The following is a 24,008-nucleotide window of genomic DNA, read 5'->3' as shown; positions in this document are numbered from 1 at the left end:
CTGCCCGCCCTTGCCATCTGATGGCTCTTTTAACATCAGTTTGCTCACCAGCGATTTCAACAGCTTGAGATTTCAGGAAGAATGAGTAACTTCTTCCCTGTCTGGTCACAAAAACCCTGGATGCTGCGTAACGCAGCTCTTGCCACCATTTTGGAAACCTCTCTGGATATTAAAACCCAAAAAATTATGCTCACTTATACCACTGAGCTGGGTAACAGTATATTTTACTGTCAGGAGAAYGAATTAAGAAAAATTCATAAAAAAATTTTAAAAGACTGAATTATTTCACCTGCTATTAGTACCTTRCATGTTCCTGAAAATCCATTTACATTGGTGCTACCGTTTCTTCTCTGGGCTTTGAGCACCTTTGGTATTTTCAACTGTCAGGACTGTACCTTGCATGCTCCTATAGAACCATCCAAAGTGGGATTCAGTTTGGAAATTATGAATCTTACTATTCTTAGCCCAGAAATGTAATTGCTTTAACAAGCTCTGCACCCACCCACACACACACTAATGAAAACATTTGAGGGACAGGAATGCTTCCCATCCCCTCCAAAAGCAAAATCCCAAAGGCTTAGAGAGGGAAAGAAGAACAGGCAAGACAAACAGTCAGTATCATCTTGAGGCTACTCAATATCCTGCATCATAATTCCATCCAGAACAACCAGCAAAAGTCACCGTGTTCCAATTCCTTGGGAAACCCAGAGACCCTGCAGTCTCACATCCCAAAAATGAACTCTCCAGCTGAGGAACGAGACATTACTTGTCATGATTTGAATGAAGAAGTGATCATGCAGTAAGTGCAGGGGACTTCCAAAAAAAGGGAAGACTGACCCAATTCTGAAAAGCCARCACTGTGAGGGGTAAGTCTGTCAGGTCTCTAGATAAGCCCTGGCAMAGGACATTGTACTGTAAGCACGAAGAAATCCTGTGACAACAAGGGGCCATTACAGCAACAAATCTTCCCTTATCAGAAAGAGGTCCTCAGAAAGATTAATTACAACACATAGCAAGTGCAGAGAATACTAAGTGTTCAGCTTTTTTGGTTCATTCTGAGGTCAAGTGAAAGCAGACATAAGGCAGCCCACAGGATTTTTAGGACATGACTTGTAATCCACCTTTCAACAAATCAGTCATTGCAATAAGAGAAACCTGCACTAATCCATCAGAGGTGAACTGCCATCACAGCCAGAACTCTGGGACAGCCTCATGTCAATAAATGGTTCTGTAAGTAAATTCTGTAATCAACCCACAGTTTCCTCACCCTTTTTTAATTTCATTACACGACTCCATGTCTGATACTGCAGCTTTGGCAATACCACCTCCTTCACAGAAGAGGACTTCAAATTACACTTTGTCTTTACTTGCTTAGATACATTTATTGGACACCAATATGCTATCACCTTTATCTTTTGTATGTGCAAAGCCACAGTGCAATAGGGTGGAAGTCAAACCTTGTATCACTGACTGTCAACTGCAGGTAAAAGGGAAGATTGCTTATTGCTCCACAGTTCAAATGTAGTTTAAGAGCTACCCATAACCTCTCCTAATCCGCATCTCCAAACTCAAGACCATCACTACAATCAAAACCGTTTGAGGACTAGCTTAGAAAAGCTATCCATCCTCTTAGGATCTGAAATCCTGAACTCCTCATAGGATCCTAAATACACATCTAAGTTTCATACATCACAGAAATAAAAGTCTGAGTGATTAAGGTGCATATTTTTCAGTGCCAATCAGGAAGGCACAGAAGGTAATGCCAGGGCGATATCCTCCAGCAAAAAGCTGTCAAGACTYTCAAAGAAAAGATGTGGCAGATTAATTTAGTTTTTGGGCAAATACAATAGAAAAACTAAMAACTGTGTAGGACAGAGTCTGTATGGACACTTAAGAGAGGAAAAAGGAAGAATCCAAATGCTGTGGTTAACAATAAACTGATTGCCACTGATGCTCTCCCTTAAAGGGAAAAAATGACCACACCAGTGGAGAGCAGTACTGTACCCACCTCACAACTACAATTAAGAGTTTATGTTTGAGATCACTTGTGCTAAGCATCCTTGAATAGAGGCTATTTTCAAACAGTACATGTTTATGACACAGTGCTCCATCAAGTAGAAGTGGTAATTTGCCCATCCTAGGTTATTTGGAGCTTGAATCCTGTGTCTACAAAACTACTCYGTAACTTTGTGATTGACAGGGGAAAAAAAGGCTATATTCTACCACAGAGTGTGTGTAAAAATAAAACATATTTATTTTTAGTATTTGGCTCTAGATGGAAGTGTGAAGTTAAAAATAACTTCAGGARAAAGGTTAAAATAAGTTTAGTGTGCATGATAGTCTTAAAACCGCAAACTCAGGTCTCCACTGAGAACCACCCCTGCCAACCATCACCCAAGTCTCTACTCACCCCTACAGCAGCACATGACAACACAGGACATATGTCTGATCCACACAGATCTTTCAGAGAAAATCTAGCATCAGGCAGGCACACACTTAGAGACATGAAAACCAACAGCTTAACGGGGCTTCAAAATGGCACATATGTGAAACATCACCTTCGAGTTACACCGTATGCACAGCACATCTTTAAATACTGACATGACAATTGAGCAGTYGGGGCTCTGTGAGATATTTCAAATTGGTGGCAAAGCCCTTGCTCTCATAGCTTCTTTCACCACTCTGGCCGTGAAGACCCCTCTTGGTGCCCATCAGGAGGTGAGAGTGTATTTGCCTCCATTTGGTGCTCACCTCGCCACTCTGGAAGCTGAAACTCCTTTTGTTTTTGAAGGTGGGACAAGGAAAAGGTATGCATCACAAAAATCTCTGCCAGGAAACATCAYGGTGACAACAGCTATCATTCTGGAAAAAAACAAGCTTCTTCTTTCTTGAAAACAAATACCACGAAAAGTATTCTTGCTATCCATCACGTACTCTTGCTTAAAGCAAACTACTGGTATGAACCAGCTCTTGGAATATCTGACACATCTTGACCCACAAAGCAGAGTCCCTCCCCCGGGAAACACTGCAAGCAGCTCTTCTGCCACGAAGCAGCCACCATCACCTTGTTGACTGCGTAACTCCAGAGTGATCGATCTCTTACATGTAACACCCATGTGTTATAAACATCAGCAGGAACCTGAGAAACCGGATCCTCTYGTATAATCCATCTCCCCTAGACTCGCTATGGCATTTGCTGTGGCTCAGGGAACACCTGCAATATCATTTGTGAATGCAATATCATTTGTGAGGAGACACTGAGGCTTTAAGAATTGATTTTGTCCCAATTCGGCTCAAAATACAAAACCTTTTGAAATCSTGCACAAACAGAAAGGATTGTTCTTCACCAAACTCTGAGGATTGGTMCAATTTATGAGACTAGTCTACAACCAACAGCCAGTGCTGCATTTCCTGGAGCTGTGAGAGCTGCCAGAGCTACATTCTGCCATTACTACAACTGGGGCTGCTCTGTGTTTTGGTTTGGGTTTGATTTGTTAAGGCAGGGCCCTGTGAGTCATATAGAAGGGGAAAAGAAGCCAATTTGGGGTGAGAAAGTAAAGAAAGAATGTAACATTCACAGACTACTCTCTGTCACTGTCCAGGCTTGTTACAGAGGTAGCTCTTAAGCGAACTTCACAGACAGGCGAGTGGAAGAAAGAAACTACTTTTGACAAATAATCTAAATGCACATACCATGCTCCTTTTTTTTCCTTCTAAAGAGAACTCTAAGTACTGTTTCCAACTGAGCAGAAAACCTCAAGCCATCAAGACACGTTTCCAAAAACACCAGTATAGTAYAATTTTTGATGAAAATTAACAAATGCAAAAAATTGCAGTATTCCCTCAAACACCTGAGGTTCCCAAACTCTCTGGATAAAACCAACACTCCTCTTTTAATTCTCTGAAGTGACATTATCAGTGTTCTGCTAMCTCTCTGTTYCTTAATTWGGTTTCACTGACCAGTTTTATACCAGCTAGAGCACTTTCTGCACATATGCACCACCTCTCTTCGTCAAATACAACTGCTAAATGTATCCACTTCTAGAGGAGAAGGGATCTGTAACTTCAGACCTCTACTGAAGAAGTASCATTTATGTAAAAAACCTATAAATCAGGAATAATTTTAATACATACAAGAGAAAAAAATTGTTCTAGTTAGTAAACACTCAAGTCAGCAGTTAATTATTTGTGTGTGCATTTAGAAATACATACTTTATGACTAGCTTTATATTCTCATATGTTACATACATCTACACATGTATTTTACACTTGTTTCATCACCAGAGCAGGCTACTCAGAATGCCATTATGGAAAATATTTGTAAGAGATCTTTTCTCCAGACCTGCTCCCTTCACTCTTCTTGGCACTGAAGGCTGGAAAATTTTGTCTTGATAGTGGTTAAAGTCTGAATGAATAGCAAACCAGAGAATTCAATTCAAGTTCAACYCTGATTTAAAAACAAGTTATGGTCAAAATTTTGTGTATCAAACCTGAATACTTATTAGAGAGCCAGGACTAACATTTCAATGTCAATTTTTGCTAAACTGAAGTCATGCTCAAACACTGAGCATTTACAAATTCTACTGAAAGTGACAGACTGCAGTTTGATTGGAAATTAGGCATTGAATTTGTTAAAAAGAGATTAACAATTACAACATTCCTAGATAATAGCATCTGAGCAGACACCCATTGCAGTGTGTTTATCCAAACCCAAAATTTGGCCCAAAATCTTAATAGTATGGCATCTAAGTGTAGCTTAACGCTTTCTTGAAATAAAACTAAGGTAATATATTATATAGGGAATAACTTATATATTCACTGCTTAAATTTAAAAAAAAATATTAAAAGCATTTAAGATTTTATACCAGGTTACAGGAAAATGAGCAAAAATTTCAATAGAACAAGAACATTTCTTTCCTACAAGCATTCAAGTAGGCTCYAAGCTCCATACAAACACATCTTTTTGTAACAGAAGAAAACAAAYACAATTATATGCAATTTCTTAAAATCATTCCCCACCAAACTGAAAAGGGAAATGTGTCTCACAATCAAACTAGTCAAAAATGCTTYAGTTAATGTTCAGTTACTTACAGATTTGTTGTCCAGCCTGCAAGATCTCCACTGTCCAGGATAAGGTGGTTGCCATCCAAGAGCCCAGGGGGGCTACTGGAGAAGGCAGGTGTTGGAGACTGGGAAGAAAGAGAATCTGTGCTCCCAGTTGGGGTGTCTTCTCTGGGAGAGCTGTGGCTGTCAGCTGGAAAAGAGAGCACAAGTCAGAGGGATGCTCAAGGAGTCTTCTCATAAACCCAAAGAATCCGCCTTGGAGATAATGCCCTGAAATATATTTGAGAAGAAACCTCACTGTTCCATCTCCMCTGGGTATTTTGGAGGACAAGCAATGTCCCAGGATTTCCCCAAAAGGCATCATTGCACAATTTCCCCCACTGCTCTCACCAGGCTTTCTTCACATACAACATATTCCCAGTCCCCTTTTCAGTATGTGTTTTATGTGAATGAAATGCTAAATTTTGGGGAGGTATTTTTARACAAAGGCATCACTTCAGATAAGAAAACAATTTAGGCTATGCACATTTGCACATCTCCCTAAAAAYACAGTCTCCAAAGATAATTTAACACACATTTGAGGAAATGATTGCTGTCAAGTACAATAAGCACAGTCTTCCCAAACATGAAACAATGACATTTAGAAAGGTCAGAATAAGCAAGAGATCTCTAACAAACACAAAATACCCAAGGATGTTACTTTTATTACTCCTTTTTAATGGTGTCCCTTTCAAGAGAACTCATTGTATTCTAATCTACTATTCATTTTTGTAGGCTACTCTTAGAGTATCACTCGAGAGGCAACATATTCAGATATGATTGATTAAGGAAACATTCAAGGAACACCATTCCTATCCCAAGGACAGTAAGATAAAGTTACCAAAGTGTCACAGCAGTCGCTGCAAACCATGCTGACACATCAAGCCAAACTGCACTGAAAAGCTAACCTGCACCCACATAGCTTTTCCCTTGCAATCATTATTTTTTTTAAACATCACCTCTAAATTTTGTAAGTCCTAAAGGCAATGCATGAAATGAGGACATTTGCAAGCATTAAAGTATCCAGCAYATCTAAGCCAGCAGTCTCAAATGGGGCCTGTGGCTGTTTTCAATAYATTAGTATTCAACAATAATAAGGATCAATTCCAGGCACCCTTCACAAGKCTCCYTGCATCCCTTCCTCCATCCATCCTACTCCCAGCAGCACTCATGAACACAACCCACAGGCCTGCAAATAACACCACCACAAAATTCTAGAGTGCATCAGATACCACTGCCCCCGCAGTCCTTTTTTATGTAAAATAGTTCTGCTCTTTTGGGGTTAAAAGTTTATGGGGAGCAAAACTAACAACTAAGTCCTAACACAGCACCCAAATAATATAATCAAAAGCTGTTAGAATATTGTGCTTGCTTGACCAGCTACATCTCTCTACATACAGTAATATACAAGGTGAAGTCCTGCACAGCATTGCTTTCTAAAATTCCAAATGAATTAGGATCTGCTCAGGGAACAACTGAGCTCAATTCTACTACACCAAGCTAAAAAGTACTGGTGCAATGATTTCTTTATTTTTTTTTCTTAATTAACTAAAAGTGTAACACACATAAAAATGTGAAAAGCCACCCTCGCTGGATGAAATCCTTCTCACAACTTTATTACAGAATCAGCCAGCTCAATTGCTTCTGCTACATGAGCTTAAACCTAGCAAAGCCCTTGCCATCTCATCCTCACCCCCTCCCAGCAGCTCTCAGAGAACAGCTTCCCTAGAGAGCAAAATGACATACAACTAAAAACAGTGAAATGATAAAAGTGATCATCTGGAAATTTCTCCCCAAGCAGCTGCTAATTTAAGGATCTAAATTAGCCTGTAGTACTGAAGTGTGATAAGCTCTGAGGAGGAGAACATTAACCTGGGAAAGTGAGTCACTTGCACTGTGGCCCAATCCTGCTCACCTGGCACCTCCCCACTGCACCAAGGCCACAGTGCTGCTGCTTAACATTTACACAACACGAGAATCACAGGAGTGTCAGGTAAAAACTAATTAATTACATCTCATTTGCAGATGTATGTGTCACAGCGATAAACATCTGAGAGATTAGACAGTGATACTGCAACCTTCCTTCATAAATTCCTTAGAACTAGACTCAAGCCCTTTTAATCCATCACAGTTTCCTTTCAAAGCAGTAATAGCAGCAAAACCTAAATTATCAAACTCTATTTACTGTATTAGAAGGCCACATTTACCTCAACAATTCACTTAGCATTACTAACACACAGTTGAACGGAATATTATTCTGGTTTTTAWCATTACAAATACAACCTACTCACAGCACCTCCCTACAGAAAGCAGAGGATATTCTGTTGAATTGTTTCTCAGAACACATAGAAAAGTTTTTAAAGAGCACTAAACACTTCAGTCACGCAMGGAAGAGTCAGCATGGGAGATTTAGTATACAGGCTATTATGTTTGACATCATAAATTAATTGTGTGCTAAATCTTTCCTCGAATTTTACTTCTTCCTTCCTGAGCCAGTGTTTTCTCACAGTCTGTACTGCACTGAACTCCCCAAACTAAGATTGGGTTTTGAACACCAAAAACAAATCAGGCACTCAAACAGGAAAATGTCGGCTGAATTCTATGGGACAAAGTAAAAACCCTCTAAAAACATGTTCAAAGATACTTAATATTTCTGATGTCTTCAATTATCTCCTTTGGTAAAGTAAAACAATAATTTTATTCAGGAAGARGCAATTCTGTATAACTGCAAATACAGATTACTAATAACCATCTAGCACATTTTCATTATTAAAAAAAAATATGGTCAAAACTTAAGTCTTCAAAATATCGGGTCATTGCTATGATTTCAACAGCACAAAGATCTCACCCTGTATGTCAGTGCTAAAAGTGCTGCTAACTTCAGTAATTATACTAACTCCTGTACATGGCAGAGGCCACAGAACTGTGCCTCATTATCTCTTTATTCAGCCTAATAACCTGCTTTTGATTAATGCCCGTTTCACACTGGGGTCAAACTACATCTTCCAAATAGCCATTGTCCRAAAACATCAGTAGATGACAAAGGGAATGAGGAATCAATTAGTTACTAATTAACATACTTGCCAATCAATGCATGCACCTTCACTTTGTTAGGCCTTATTTTTAGGCATGACACATGCAATATGCACTACTAATTATTAAGGTATCTCTCGCATCAGGATTTTGTGCTGTGTGATTGGTATTGAAATTGGTATTTCAATGATCTCAACTTCTTAAGTTTAGCACCGAATCTCTCACTGGGAAGGGCTTTGCAGCTTTGGAATAATGCTTTAAAAAGCATGTTCTAAATCGTGTTTTTAAAAGCTTTTACAATTTCCCAGTGTTCTTTATGAAGAGGCTGCCTCAGATGTGATTCTCTGGGGTTTTGTTGTGCAACATTAAATGTTTTGTTTAACAACATTAAACGTTAAATCCGCCACTTAGTCCTACTCACCAATCCCCTTTGAAAATCCAGGGCTGCCACTCATCTTTGCCATGGCTTTAAATTAAATTAATAATATGATGAGCTGATTGCCCTCTGTGACCAACACACTCAGCGGAGTCATTGTTCCTAAAGATGTGCTCTATTCTGTAGCCATAGCCTACGTTTTCCCTCTAAARTCTGTACATTTGTTTCTCAATACCACCATGTTTGTTTGTATGAGTGCAGCTTAGCACACAACCACAACTCCTTTTGCCTCTCATTATCTGCAATTCTCCTAACTGTCCCATGTGCCCATGTATTGCCAAAGACTTGCATTYACCTTTCCAAATACTGCCACTCCATTAGCATTCCTCCAATTGCTTCAAACTCCTTCAGCAAGTTACAAGATGTTTTAAAAATTGGCATTGCGAAGCTATAAACCCCATGAGCAGAGATTTTTTTTTCAGACAAGTTAGGTGACTTTGCATTATGAAAAATATCCACCTAGCAACAGGCCTACCTAAGAACATTTGTGCTTGATCACACATCAATTATCATAACTAAGTTCTTTTTGACACTTCTTCAAGACTTGTAACATACATTGACTTCAACCTATTTCCTCTTTTCCCACCCCCCTGCCATTTTCCTGCATTCTGTTTTGTAGGACAAATAAAGACCCTGAGCTGCTTGAGACTTGCTTTTTAAATCTTGACACGGTTTGTTTCTTGAAGTGTATGTTAAGGACRTCATTGGATCTGAATCAGCTTTATGGGTTTCTTTTTACCTCTGAAATCAGGGGCTCCTGATATTGATATAGTCTACTTTTTTTTTACTGTTTCTTTCCTCTCACTGCTCTTCATCTCCAGCATTTTTCTCCAGTGAGCAGCATTGTCAGGTCTCCCAGTGCCATGTAAAGGCTGACTGCCACATTGGACTGACAGGTCCTTTCAAAGAGGAGTTCCAGAAACTTCCTATTCTTCTTTCCAACCACTCGAATTCTAATGAGCTCTTACCTTATAAAACATGCAAGACGTGATTTCCTTGAAAGCTCATTTATATTATTCTTCGAGCACACAGTTTGGTGTGCTTAGTGCCTTCACCTTCTCCTTCGAAAAATGTCAATCCCCCTCTTTTTTTTTCTCCTGTTACACTCATTTTTGGGTGCCAGAGAGTGCCAGAACAGATGAAGGACATGAGGCTTCTCAGTACAAAACAGCAAGTTTGTATGACATCTCACAAATTTTTGTCAACATTCCAGCCATCAACTCTTCACCTTTCCTACTTCAAATTTGTGGGAAGGCTCTGAGTGCCTTCAGCTTGGCCATCTTTCTAGAGCTGCCATCAAGCTGCTCCTACAATCCGTGTCCCCATCCTACGCAAATAGGTGTAAGATCCAATTTTACTCTCAAGAGAGTTAAAAACTTGTTTCACATTCTCACCACCTTTTGCATACTATTTAAATTTTTTCACTGCTTGGATCCTTTTAAACTGTCATGTAAATTATCTTCTTGTTTCACTGATCTAATCACAACACTCATCCAAGCCTTTGAGCTTTCGCTGTGCCTCTGCAACAGACACCCTCTGCTTTGCCTTTATGGCTGTTCAGAGTTCAGACCAGCCCCATCTGAAAAATAATAAATATCTCGGGCTGATCYTAACAATTTACTGGTGTGTCTAGCTGCTGCTACTTACCCTTCAGTTTCTAACCCAAATATCCTTCTTCCTTCCCCYCTTCCCTGCCTCGTGCCTCCCTTTCTCATGACAGATACTCATAAAGTACCTGCACAGACTAACACCTACCYCATCCAGCTTTTCCTCTAGCAAATACACGACCCTCAATCCTTTTTCCTTTTAYCTGGATGAGCCTTGGACAGTAAAAGCTCTCAGACCCTCCTTACCAGAAATCTGAACTCAGCTTCTACCTAACTGAGCATGACATGTCTCCCCACTGCCTTTTTTTCTCCTTTTTCCATCTGGCTAGTCTAAGAATATTTTTTGTTGGCATCCAAAGTTGAAAAAAAAAATCCTGAAATACTTTGGCAGTGTCAATAATCAGATCCTTACTTTACTCTGAGAATTCTAAATAAGAAAAAAGCATTTGTATTAAGAGCCATGAAAAGCAGAGAGTTAACACTATCAGTTACCTGCTTAAGCGACAGAGTTTTCTTCCAACTTCAGCTTAAGTAAACTGAGGAGTTACATGCTTTAATGTTTTAAAAGCAAGACTAATCTTTAATGTCAGCATTCCAACCAACATCCGTAGTTTAGGGGTAACCAGAGAATGAAAACAGTTTATGAAAGAGAATTTTTCTCGAGTAACTGAGGAATATGTGATTGTTTCTGTTGAGATACACAGGATGGGCAGAACAAAGCTGTCATATGTTCTCAGTGGCCATCACATAGGCATGTCATGGCAAAATAAGAGGATAAAAATCCATCTTACTAACTTTGACGTGAACAGGTTGAGTCATAGAYAAGGGATGATGGGGAGAATTGCTGAGGAGAGCAGGTTAGAGACRCTGCAAAATTCCTGTTGCCACCTACAAGTCTGACATTTTCTGCATCATGAGGTGGGGAAGCAGCAACTGCAGTGATGTGCAGCCACCCATCCTCCCCCATCAGCATCAYAGCTGTATCCAGCTCTGAGATAACAAATATTCATTCCCATAAATAGCTGCTAACTTCCCACAATAATACAGAAGTTCAACCAAGCAGAAAGTGGCTTTGCTCTTATGTTAATTTGTGGGTGTGTATTATGGTTTCATTTTAACAGGAATCTCATAGATCAGGGATAAAAAAGAAATATTAGTATCATAAATATCCTTGATCAAGTAAGTATTTATTTTCAAGCATTAGATCTTCAGCATCTGCAGAAAACAGATACAAAAACATAACCAAAGTTGCCTCACACAGTAAATAAGTCTTTAAATGATGAAACATGTAAAAACTGCTCTGGAAAGGATTCAGCCATTCCCTGAAAGCCAGAAGTAATTCCATTAGAGAAAGTTTTCTGTGATCTGAGGACTCTGCAGTCAAGAACAGTCAAGAACAGTCAAGAACATCTTTTCCAGATGCAGGCCTGCCCCCTTTATTCACTATTTACAGTATCACTCATCTCATGGTAAATCACACCAAACACCAGGTGAGCTCAGAAGTTCTTCTACTTCATTTTTCTTTAAAGTTTTCTGAATTCATGAAGCCAAGTCATCAGTTTTTGAGTAAATTAAGAAATTCTGTACTTTCACGTGTCATGCCACTAAAACTGGCCAATTGTTTATTACACACCTCCAGACCACAGATATTGTGCTTTTTAAACACGTTTCCAAATCTAGGTGAGAGCTTGATTGAAAGCCAATAGCAATCTATTATTTGGTTAAAAAAGTAACCATAGTGAATGCTAAAAGGAAACAAGGGTTATTTCACTGCTCCTGAATAATGGGTGTTTTGGAGGTCAGATTCTCTTAAATGCTGAGAAAAGACATTTGTACTACCAAATTCCATGATCCAAAAGTACCTGTCAATATCCCCAGCATGTCGGAGGGCCTGTACACTGCAGCAGTGCCCTGGTATGCAGTGATTTCTTACATGAATTCAGACATCACAGACTCATCCAGCCTAAAGCCAGCAGAGCAAATGGACAGCAGACAACCCACATTACCATCAGCTTCACGCTGCCACACAGAACACATACAGCAAGAATTAGCTCTCTGTAGCTAGTTTTTTTCTCAGACAAAATAATTAACACAATTATTTGAGTTGACTACAGCTTTTTCCTAGATAAAGACCAATTTTGACATATTTTTCAAATGTGTGCATGTAGCAGCATGTGTACCTCAGGCACAAAGCAGCTTTCCTGTAGAAAGGTTGTTTTTCCCAACTCCATAATGGTTCAGATAAGTCAGGAAAAGGAGGAAGCTGTGCTAGACAGAATTTGCCTCAAGACTGGGTGATGCAACTCAAGAATTGTAGCCAAAAAGGGCACAAGGTGTTTGCAATGGGACTAGGAAAGGGAAAGAAATGTGCTCATCTGCAAATTACTTTGGTGGAAGTTCAGTTTGGGGGACCATCATCCTGTCCTGACCTCCTCCTTTTAGACATATTTTTGTCTCTTTTTAAAATGCAAAGTTCAATTTAAACAAGCATCTTTCTAGAGATATACTTACTCTGTATCATTAAGCAATTAACCTGTACAAATGAAACAACTATTTCAATAAATATCCCCCTTATTCCAGGCTATGTCTCAAAATTCAGGAGAAATTCTGCTTGGATTATTTTATATCAAAAAAATCCCAAAGATAGCTGAGCAAGCTAAAACTAAAATGGGTAAAGAATCCAAATTTATTCCTCAAGCTGTGGTAAAAGTTCAAGACAGAGCCACAAATACAACGTTGGGGTGTTAATTATATCACATAATTAAATTCTGAAAAACAACAGAAATCAGATACAAGCATGCAAAGGGGTTTCTCTTTTGGTTTGTGTAGACCACGATAACAAGAGCAGCATCTAAACTCAAAGATTACTCAYACTTAGCAGAGCTGGCTTGGCAGGAAACCACACATGATCTCCAGCTTTACCAGKCTGGCCAGATGCCAACCAAATTTCTGGCTGAAAATACAACAATGAACTGAAGCTACTTCCTGAAAACCCTTACCAACAGTGAGATAAATAGACTGTCACACCACTTTCATAGTTTTTTGGTAGCACTGAGTGGTTTGGGTATCCACCAGGCCAGGCAACCCATGGTCCAGCCCCGTATTGAAACATTCAACAAAACAGCTCCTGTCTAATCCATGAGAATGAGAACTGTGTAAAACCAGAGCAGATCAAAAAGGGTACAGCCACCAGGCCTAAAAGTTCCTTAAGTCAGAAGCACTTCTCAAACACCATCAAAAATCCCAAATCCATGAAAATATTCTTYCATGTTTCCTTTCCTGTTTTTCTCGCAATTCAGGCACCAATCAGCTGGAAAATGTATCTGTAAGGGTCCTTCCACACCCMAAAGGTAAAATGTTCCAAAACTCTTTCCCTGAGCTGTCAACCAGAGATGTCATTGACTACATCATGCTGTAGTCTCCTTTTCTCTTGCTATTTAGCTTGCCTCTCCTGCAATCACTTCTTATGGCTCCTTAAAAGAAGTTTGTCACCAACAATTCCACAGTCTGTGGTTTCTTACCAATAAACCYACAATTTGGCCAGTGAGGAAGGCTGTCTGCTGCCACACTGTGTATGGGATGGGTCTCTCACAAGAAAGCCACTCTGAAATATTTTCATTATGCTGACAYCTGGCTGTATCTCCTCCCTCATTTTGTTCACCTCTCTCCTTTTGCCACAAAGGTGACTTCAACAGAGGAATGGACCAAGCAGGATACCTTTGGCTTATTAAAAAACAACTGAAAACAAGCTAAGCAGCCCTTGAGGGAAGTTTTGTCAGTTGTTTCAATTGAACATCCAGGTGACACATTTGTTGATCTCCCCTAAGAACACTTTCAATCTCCCTGTTGGTTCAGCAAGCCATAAGAGCAGCTGGGAAGGAAAGAAGTGACAGTAATGTAATTCACCTTGCACCAAGTGCAACTTTCARAAGAAGAAAACAGAAAATAAGAGAGAAGATGACCAAATAGGACAAAGATTTCCAGAAGCTACAGGCAAACAGGAACACATTTTTTTTCTGACTGAGTGAAAACCACTGATGGAGTGGGAACAAAGCAAGAACAGGAATACTTTCCAACTTGCCTATCAGCCTTACAGAAAATTCAGCAGCTCTCCCCTGCAAGATCTTCTCTGCTATCCTTGTCACCAGTGAAGGGAAACAAGAGCATCCCATGTAGGAAACCCCTAACTCACTGAAATGCATTCTCATCCATAGCAAGGGGACTGAAGAGCTGAACAAATCTGTTCCACTTATACTTTTGTGTGCTGGGTGAGAGAATTTACTTTTACCAACAGAAGCTGGCCAGGGCACAGCTGGCATGTAGCAAAGATACGTCAGTGACTTCCATGCCTGGGATTAATGGCTTTCAGCACGCCAAATTGGCCTTCTTACAGCATTATGTGCCCCTGCATGTCTGCGTGCAGAAAGGTAGAGAATTAAAGAGATGAAGGATTATTACAGGAGATCAGAGATTTTTAATAATGTCTGGCCTCAAGGAAAGACTGACCCATTCTCCTGAACTCCCCATTCCTTCTTTAAATTCAGATTCTAGTTTTGAGTCTATTTAAGTTCCCTTCTCCTGCCCCTGACTCCTGTTGTGTGCATGTGTGTGGACACGTGGATGTGTTTATTCTGAACATTTCTACAGCCTCTAGATTTCATACACTGAAAGCAGACAAGCACTGCCAATGATGCTAAGGCAATTCTCACACCAGCCATGAAGATCTGATACACCTCATTCAAAAAGATGCAAAAGTTAGAAGATGTTTACTACATCATGACACTGATTTTTGTGCAGCAAGTAGACTGTAGCAAGTAGATTATTCACAGGGATAAAATGGCCAGACAACTTATACTGTGTAAACAAATAYGGGACAAAATAATTCCATATCTCAAGAAAAAGAAAAGTACCTTCTAKGGACCCAAAGCTTTCCAAGCAGAAGTCAACTCTGACAGGAAAGTAGGAGCCCCAATTACATAAGAAAAAGCTTTACCTTCACTGGCAGTAGCTCAAAAAGACTTTTAAMTTTGTATAGCACAGATCCTACATGRAGCCATCAGGTGGAAAAAGCTGTGATGGATCACACAGAATTGCAGGAACTATTCCTGCAGCAAGATGAAATACAAACTGTCTGAAATTCCACATGGCAAACAGCAGTCATCCTGATCTTCCCYTCATGACGAACATTGGTGCACTTATTTTGTGACAGCAGAGCTGTGTTCTGCTCAGCTGTTAACAATAGCTTTGTAAGCAAGTGTTGCAGGGCCTTATGGCTTTTTGATATGCCTATGTAGCTGCTTTTCTTTCCATTTCCCCTCCTATGTGCCAGGTTACAGAAACACTTCCAAGCAGCAGATTCAGAAATAGAAAGAGTTCAAGGCCRGGTTTCACACCTGCAACCTTGCAGTTCTGGGCTGTTCCAGCCCTGAAGACCARTCTCATTATAAATCCAAGGCTTCCTCTAACATCCAGGTTTTAAGTTCAGTAATTCCAAATGAAGTTTATGATTTTTTACTTATGCGTTTGTGGCAGGAAGGGATTGGGGGGGTGGGGGGAGAGCAGAGAGAAGGAATATTGCATGGAAGCTATGTAGCCATTCCACRTATCACATTTTACTCTGATAAAGTAATTTAATTGAATGCCACAGTAATTCATGCAAATTAATTTGTCACCCAAATTAAGACACTGTCTCACTCCAATCCTCACAAAAAAAAAATCTAAACCAGCTACTCCTATTCAACATTAACATACCATCCATAACTATGCTTCCCTAAATACTTCAAAGGGCAATAGAAGTTCGCACAAAGTTTTGAAGGGTTAAGTAGCAGTTCTAGTTCTTATTTCTTTTAGAATTCTGCAGAAGAACCTGCTTTCTATATTGCTATAAATACAGTATTTAGTTTACAGCAGCAGCAGAAAGCTGTCACAAACAGCCCATATGAGTTCCAGAGTGGGGGGATAGGACACAACTGCCCTGAAAAAAAGAACAATGCAGCCCCACTTTGACACTAATGTGCTATGTCCATGTATGTGCCAAGCAGGAATCTTGGCACCTKGAGGGTATTCAAACAGAATAAGGCATTGGCAGGCATTGTGGTTTAAGATGCATATTCTTATTTGTTTGGAAAACAAGCTGTTCTGCAATTGGACAAAGTGCTATGCAAGACCCATTTCTTGACTCCAGGTGTGACTTATGCAACTTGTGCTGATTCTCTGCTCATCCTGGACAGACTGCATTACATTGCTCGCTTTATGCAGGGTTTTTCTTCCCATATTGCTCTAATAGCCCTGCAAAATTGTATAATAATCTCTAAGTCTCTGGTAGTTGAAAGAAAATGAAACAAACAAGAAAATCCCCAAACCTGTTGATTTTGCCACAAGACAAGAAAAGCATATAAAAATCTAAATCAAATTGTAAGGGAACAAAACTTTAAATCTGCATTGCCCTCTAGAAGAAATGTAAACAGACATCTCTTCTCATATATACTAACTGTCCAAATGGAAAATAAAGACCCAATGACATTTTCAGAAGAACAGGATAAACAACTCCCTGTTCTAGCTAACAGTCTTTCCCTCTCTGCATAGAGATACAAAGAGACAATGAAAAGACATTTGTACATAGCTGAGACTGTAAGCCACCGGAGTTTCTTCACTGCTATTCACTCTAAAATTCATTCAGATAGTAGGGGGGAAAGAAGAAAGCAATTTCCATAGATTTAAAAAAAAAAAAAAAAAAAAAAAAAAAAAAAAAAAAAAAAAAAAAAAAAAAAAAGCAACCCAAAAAACCTTCATTTTAGAAGGCTAGAAAACTCTGGATATGCTCCTAATGTAAATCTCAGACAAATCTGCATTTTGCTGAAACAAGAACTTTGTGTTTAGGCCACATATGAAAGCAGCTCAGGGTTCCCCATTAGGTCTAGTTCTACTTGAGACACTTGGATCTAAAAAACTTCAGAGTGAAAAGGGGGTATCTGGCTTACCACAGAGAAAGAAGAAAGAAGTTGAAAGAAAGAAGTTGAAAGAAAAGAAGACAGTATCATCTGTGACTTAAGTTGTTCAGGAAACAAAGATCCTCAGCGTAGTAAATATAATCCTTGAATTGTTTGCAAATAGGTCTAATCATCTAATTGCCATGTACAAGGAAGGAAAATCTATGCACTATCAGAATTCAGTAGAGCTAATTACTAGAAGGCAAAATAAAGATTTTTATCAAACGCAGTGTGTGTTCTTCAGCTATTATATCTATCAATATTTATGTATCTTACAGCCCTTTCTGGGTGGCTGCTGCATATATTTTGCRTGCAGTCAAGAAGCTTCTCGACTGCAAACGTGCTTTTAAAAAGAAACCTGGCCCAAACCCTGCATTTCCAATTCAAGCAGTGGATTCTGAAGCCTRCTAACTCCCTGGAGCAGCTGATAGCTAAAGACTTGTTTCCGCTTTTCTAACAATTTCCTGGTTTGCATAACAAACCTAAAAGAAACACGCTCAAGAAGTTTTCCAGCACAGAGATTTTGTCTCCAACACAGTTCTAGTTTCAAGGCATAGAGAATATTTGTATATAATTACAATGACTTTAGAGATATATTTGTCTACAAATATATTTACATATAAATATGTATCAGCTGCTTGTTTAAAACAAGATTATGATAATTTTGCCATATCCAGGAAATACAAAACACTGGCTTGTGCCTGGTGCTTAAGTCATGCCATTGTGAATAAGGGGGGGCGGGGGGGAGGGAAGGGGTTTAATGTTTAATTTCCTGTTAAAAACACACACAGGATAAAATCTTCCAAAGAGCAGTTATAAAACATGCATTTGTTAGCCAAGAAACTAGGTAAATATGGAATGAAGCCCAGGCTCACTTTTATTCCTTCACCCCCTCTCCAAAGAACACAGCAACGTAAGGCCACAAAGCGAATTTGGAGGCACTGAGCACTGCTCAGGGACCAGATAATTCATGGGCCTGGCTGATTTACACACCCTGTAGCCACTGGGGCAGGTGCTCAGAGCATTCAGTGACACAGCTGGGCTCAAGGTACCATGTGCAGGGCACACGTGGCCCAGAGCCATCATCCCAACTGCTGAGCACTGTCCTGACACAGCTCCTGGCTGAACACAGGGGAAACAGCCACCAGCACAAGCTCAGGAGCTACCAYGAGCCTGAGAACACTGCTGCCTTCAGCAGGAGCTGTAGAAACCACTGAGGGTTATTTTTTTAGCAGTTGTAAGGGTCAGATCCCACCCAAATTTCACCTGCAGCAGTTCAGCCTCCATCACAGTTTTAATGTGAGTGATGACATRTCAGGCTATTCTGCAGTTCACCCCACTACAACTCCCAGCAAAGTACCAAAGTTCTGTATGCTGTATAACTGTTACAGCCTTTAACAATCCCAGCTCTTTACCATGAGGCCCAAATTAGACAGGAATATGGACTGTATTTAGGCAAAATTGAAGCTTTGGAACAGTTTTCAACAGTAACATATATATTACATATAGTAACATATATATAATATATAACTATATAATAATATAYAACTATAATAATATATAACTAKATATATATATATAACTACATAYATRTAACTATATATAAATATACAATATATAAMTATATTTTTGGCTCTTAGAATGAAAACAACCCACCAAGTGCTTTCTGTCTACTGTGTTTGGGTCAAAGTCAGCTCCTCAGTGCACACCATGCTCCATGGAATTGGAGAAGTTGTAGTACTWCTTGTGTCCTGCTAGGATTCACATTCAAAATTAGATGCCAACAGCTCTGTGAGCAGCTTCGATTTTGTTTTGTTTTTCAAATGAGGAAAAATTTACTATTGCAGATGTAGCTTGAGAGCTTTCTAAGCTAYTGGCAGCATATTATTCAAATTAACACAGCTTAAGCTTTTTAAGTAGATACACCTTAAACAATTTCTAGTCAAGGCATTTAGTTTCGCATTTGATACAAGAAAAGAAAGGCACTGGAGAGATTACGTATCTCTCCGGTGAATCAAATCCGATGGCAGGAATGYTGAGTTTCTTGCTGAGTTTTGCCTTGCAAAACTGGCTTGGAGACTATAAACAGTCCTGAGTTTATTTTTAAAACCTGCACTTACACAGCTGTTGTAGGTATTTGTGTTCTTGCCTTATGAAATCAGCCACTGTTGACCACCAATTCAGCGACAGTTCACCAGTGAGCCCCAAACTACCGCACGAGTTCAAAACCTTCCTGTTTATTTTCACTTGCTGTAGCTGGACTTTGTGCCCTGATCCCATGGCTCTTCATGTGAAAAGACAATTGACTAAAAACATTAGAAGGGAGAAAAGGAATAGGGTGGGGAAAAACTGTAACACGAAATGAGCCTCGACTTGCCTCCTCAGTACTGTACGTACCCCCAAGCCATGAAATTTCAGGAAAATGATTATGTTTCTGGCCAACAGTCAGAATATATAAGATGTTATACACCCTTTGCCTCACTGTATGTTGCTACTGCAGACTCCACGCAAAAGCAAGACTYTTCCTTTTTTTCTTTACCTTGCCTTTCAGCAGTAAGGCAAGTTGACAAGTATTTACTGCTAGTTACAGCAAGGTATTAAAGATTCAAGTGAAGTAGTGGTATTCTCCAGTGCAGTGGTGACCTGAGCCTTTAATCCAGATGAATTTAACTGTAAAGTGCATTAGCTCTTCTCATAAAAGATTTGCTTTAATTTTAGTTCTCTCTCCATTTATCTTATGGCTGTGTAATCTTCAGTAGAGGTCAAAGAGATTTCCCCAAAGAAACAGGAGCTGCTTCTCTCTTAGAGGAGAAAAGCATATTTAAGGCAGTCCGTCCTACTTTGAAACACAAGTCATAGGACAGTAGTCCCTGCTGTCCTCTCTCTGTACCTCTCCTCACTTCTTCCCGTGTTCCAAAGCAAATAAACCAGCGTGCATGTGCATCCACACATGTACACAAATGGAACATGAAATGGAAACACCTCATAGAGATTGGATACACAGCCCATCTGATGCAAGGACTGAAATTATTACCAACATCTTACCATCATCCAACTCCAGGCAGAGATTGTAAACAGCCAGAGGCCTCTTAATACGCTGTCCTTGTCTTCTTGACTGCCTTGGTGGGGCATTTGGAGGAGATACTGACATAGAGATTGGCTCAGGGAAAGTGGCATCAGGCAGGGTTTTGAAAATCTGCAATCAAGAACACAAAGGGTGTTAATTATTTATCTTGAAGAGCAACCTGTGCAATGCAACTGTAAACCATTATCAAACAACATTTGTTTTGGATTTCATTCAAAGCACACAGGAGCCAAAAAATCCATTCCTTCAAGTTTGGGAGTATGCTGTGGGGTTTTAATGAGTGCTTTTAAAATAAATAAATAAATAAAYAGATAAATATAATAYGGAAATAAAGAAGAGCACTGTCTACACATTAACCAAGCTGCCAAACAGTTAATTCAAACACAAAGCACTTGCAGCCACACTTACCAGAYAGGATGGAGGGAAAGGAGAAGAAGGATACTAACTTTAGGAATCAGTAACCAAACTGCTTTATAGCTTTAGCTAGAACCTGTAATTGTGTCAGAATACCCATTTTAATTTTCAAAGCTTGCCATATCATTACATCAGACCCATCTTGAAGAAAGCAAGGGGAAAAATTTGTGGGCAGGGGTTTTTAAGTGAGAAATACCATAGTAACAAACCATGTGAGAATTTATTCTGTTAACTATTGAACATTGAGACAATTCTATATTAAATAATGGCATTCACAAAGCTGCATATAAAAAGGATTGCATTTCCCATCATAATTTTATCTTTTGAGTCATCAGGACATCACCACTTCACACAGAATACCACATCATTTCTCTGTGAATTAACCAGCAACACAGACTTGCTGTACCTGATAGCAACTGTCACACACAGGGGACGGCTAACGGCACTGATTTACTTCCAGAAAATGATCAGTGTGCTGATGTGCAATTTAACAGCGGCCTTTTACAAGCGATCATGACATGAACAAACAGGCTTCGTATGTATCTCAGCAAAGACAAAGCAGCAGATAAAGAAAAACACAAACAGAAGCTGTGTGAATAAAGTCCTGTGCCCGTACAGCACCTCCCAGCAATGCAGCACTGTGATATAACATGATATAATGAAACAGTATATGATGCTCTTGTACTTTGTAACTTTATAACATTTACTATGAGGATAAGGACATGTGGCAAGAGGAGAGCTATAATCAATCTTTGAAGGGGAAGCTTTTCATGAAGTAGAAATTCACACAGAATGTATAAAGGGACAACACAGGAAACACATTTTTGGCAAATAACAGCACGTGTCAGGTGCAATACAATGCTAAGAGCCAGGCAGGTAAGAAATAATGCCATAAGCATCTGGTAGTAAGGCACAAAAAATTAAAACCTCATGTTARATGTACTAGAAACCCTAAATGSCATCACARCCTGGCCTGCTAACCCTGCATATTWACGTGTAGGAAGAAGATGACACCCAAGATCCCATGTATACACTGACTTACAGCCACTTAATCATCATTCTTGTCCAGGCAGAAGACTAAGCTGATATGAAATAATCAAGAAATGCCATATCCCACAAAAACAGCGGAAAAATTATTGTATTCCCAAAACTGGGCAGCAGTGGGCCAGAAGCCCATATTTAGTGTGCAAAGGAAAGCTCCAGTGGAAATATTACATTCCTTCCCAAGAAGTGAATGTTGCTGTAGGGGAGGTAAAAATGCTGTGACTTTAAGTTCCCCACAGCAGCATTATGAAAACTGTCTCCCCCCTCCCTCACATGCCTATGAACAAGGGACTGCGAGAGAGTGCCAGAACAGCCACTCTCTAAAAACAAAATGTTTACAAAGAAGAGAGGAAACATTCCACCTGGTTCTCCCCAGTACACACACAGCAGCAGCACTCTCAGGCAGTGACAAAGCTCTAATTGTGCTCAGAACTCTAAAGCCATTTTTTAAAACATGATGCAATATGTAATAATGAAATCTAATGTGCACCTCCATGGCATTTGGCTAACAGTACCACACTGCCCCCTTATGTGTAAATACCAGGCTAGACTGAGCAGGTTTAGGGATAAATATTTGCTTCTGAAAAATTCAGAGGTACCAAAACTTGAAATGCCATCTTTTCCACGGACTAAGCATTGCATTTGGGCTCTCTGGCAAACAGCTCTCTGCCAAGAGGTTTCAGCATGTTGTTTACTATGTCACATTCCACAGCTGTGTTTATTTGTGCAGCCTTATCCACGGATCTCTGCTGAAATTAGTGATGGTGAGAAGAACAAGTATTCCCCAGGAGTACTGCACAAGCGAGGAGCTTTCTTGTACGCTTCTGGGTGACTTGCATGGGTTGCAGTGAAGTTCTTCAGTGTTTTTTGTCTGTCACAAATATTGCATTAACTTCTAACACTATTAGCATGAGAAGCTAAGAGTCACACAGCAAAAGACAAAATGCTGTTTTGACCTTTCAAGCAGTTTGTAGTTGTGTTCACCCCCACTTTGTGTTTTTTCTTTTTGCCTTTTTAGYAGGAAAATAAAATCCAGTCCAGACCAGCCCTACTAGACTTCTTTCAACAGCAGAAATCTCTTTCTGCTGCAGGTCAAAACCTCAGCTCATACCACAGCTTCGCAAAGGTGAGCATCTGAAAAACAAGTGGAACATCAACCTCTGCCTTCCAAGTGCACATACAGCATTCTGTGGCTTCTCTCTCTTGCTTTATTTTCACTCAAATAGACAAATACTTTTCATCATGCCTTGGATATTTTGTCTGCTACATTGACAGAAGCACTGTTAGGTCTGTGTGAGWATTAGAGGATGGAGGCCTGCTTTATTTCAGCTCTGGGGAGAAAAGTTTGGTTTGGATTTATTCAAACTTGCTTCTAACTTTATTAACTATTTAGRTATCACTGAACTATAAATATTTCACAGCTAATATAATATCCCAGCTGTGAGTGACCTGTTGTCACTACAAGCAGTTGYTATCAGATGCATGGCAAGGCAACCACAAAGATCCAATTGGAGAGAAACTCTCCCATGGAAGAACAGAATGGAATGTGCTCTTTAATAGATGATCCGTAACTACTCAAAAAAAAAATTGCTCCTTTAAAGTCAGATCTACCATTATCACTCATCTGGACTGCAGAAGTTGCCACAGCTGAGACTAATTCCTGTAAAAAAAACCAAGAGTGAATTAAATTACATCATTCTAGAAGCGATAAAAATATACTAAGCCAGCCTCAAAGTTCAAAGACTTCACAGTCACATCCAGTGTTGCAGTTTTTGAGACTGTGGCCAAAGTGCATGAGATTTACAGATGATCAGTTCTCTACAATTTAGTTCTCAAAAGCGCTGGCATCCTGCTATTGATCTACCTGGGAGCAAACTCAGAAGCCAAGTGTAACCATTTACATTTGGGAGGAGACTGACACACACAGCAATCAAAATTTTAATCAAGCAACAGATCCCACTGTTAGTCAGTCCCAGTTAGTCCGCTGTTATAAATGGTTCTTTAGGTCTAAGCTTATATGAAAGCAGAATTTCAAAGTGCACACTGGCTGAAGCAGTGGATGAATCTCCGAATCTGCAGTGTTACAACAAAAGTTACAACAGAAAAAGATGACACTCTCTGCTCTGAGCAATTTCAAACTCTGCTATTTCTCTCTGCAGGAGTATAAAATGGATGCTCTACAAGGCTAAACAAACCACAAACCAGCTTGGGCATACAGCACTAATAACAGCTCTGTCTAGAGCAGTGAGCCCAAGACCATCCCTGAATATAATCATTCCAATTCCTAAATCTGTGTC

At 39.7% G+C, this 24,008-nt stretch overlaps 1 protein-coding gene across 2 annotated transcripts in view; it reads right to left on the bottom strand.

Annotated features, from left to right (window-relative positions):
• ARHGAP10 (Rho GTPase activating protein 10) overlaps positions 1-24,008 on the bottom strand; it is a 137,957-nt gene that overhangs the window by 15,563 nt on the left and 98,386 nt on the right. For both annotated transcript variants that reach the window (XM_057369181.1, XM_057369180.1), the window contains 2 exons: positions 20,214-20,364; positions 5,092-5,254 (listed from right to left, as the gene is read on the bottom strand). In XM_057369181.1, the coding sequence (XP_057225164.1) occupies positions 5,092-5,254; positions 20,214-20,364 (314 nt within the window). The remainder of the gene's footprint in view (positions 1-5,091; positions 5,255-20,213; positions 20,365-24,008) is intronic.

The sequence above is a fragment of the Malurus melanocephalus genome, unplaced genomic scaffold (genome assembly GCF_030028575.1).
Source record: "Malurus melanocephalus ecotype Western Australia unplaced genomic scaffold, MMel_1.1 scaffold_105, whole genome shotgun sequence".
In the NCBI taxonomy this organism is placed as follows: Eukaryota; Metazoa; Chordata; class Aves; order Passeriformes; family Maluridae; genus Malurus; species Malurus melanocephalus.
Note: the sequence above shows the minus strand (reverse complement) of the source record. Positions and strands in the feature narration are given on the sequence as shown.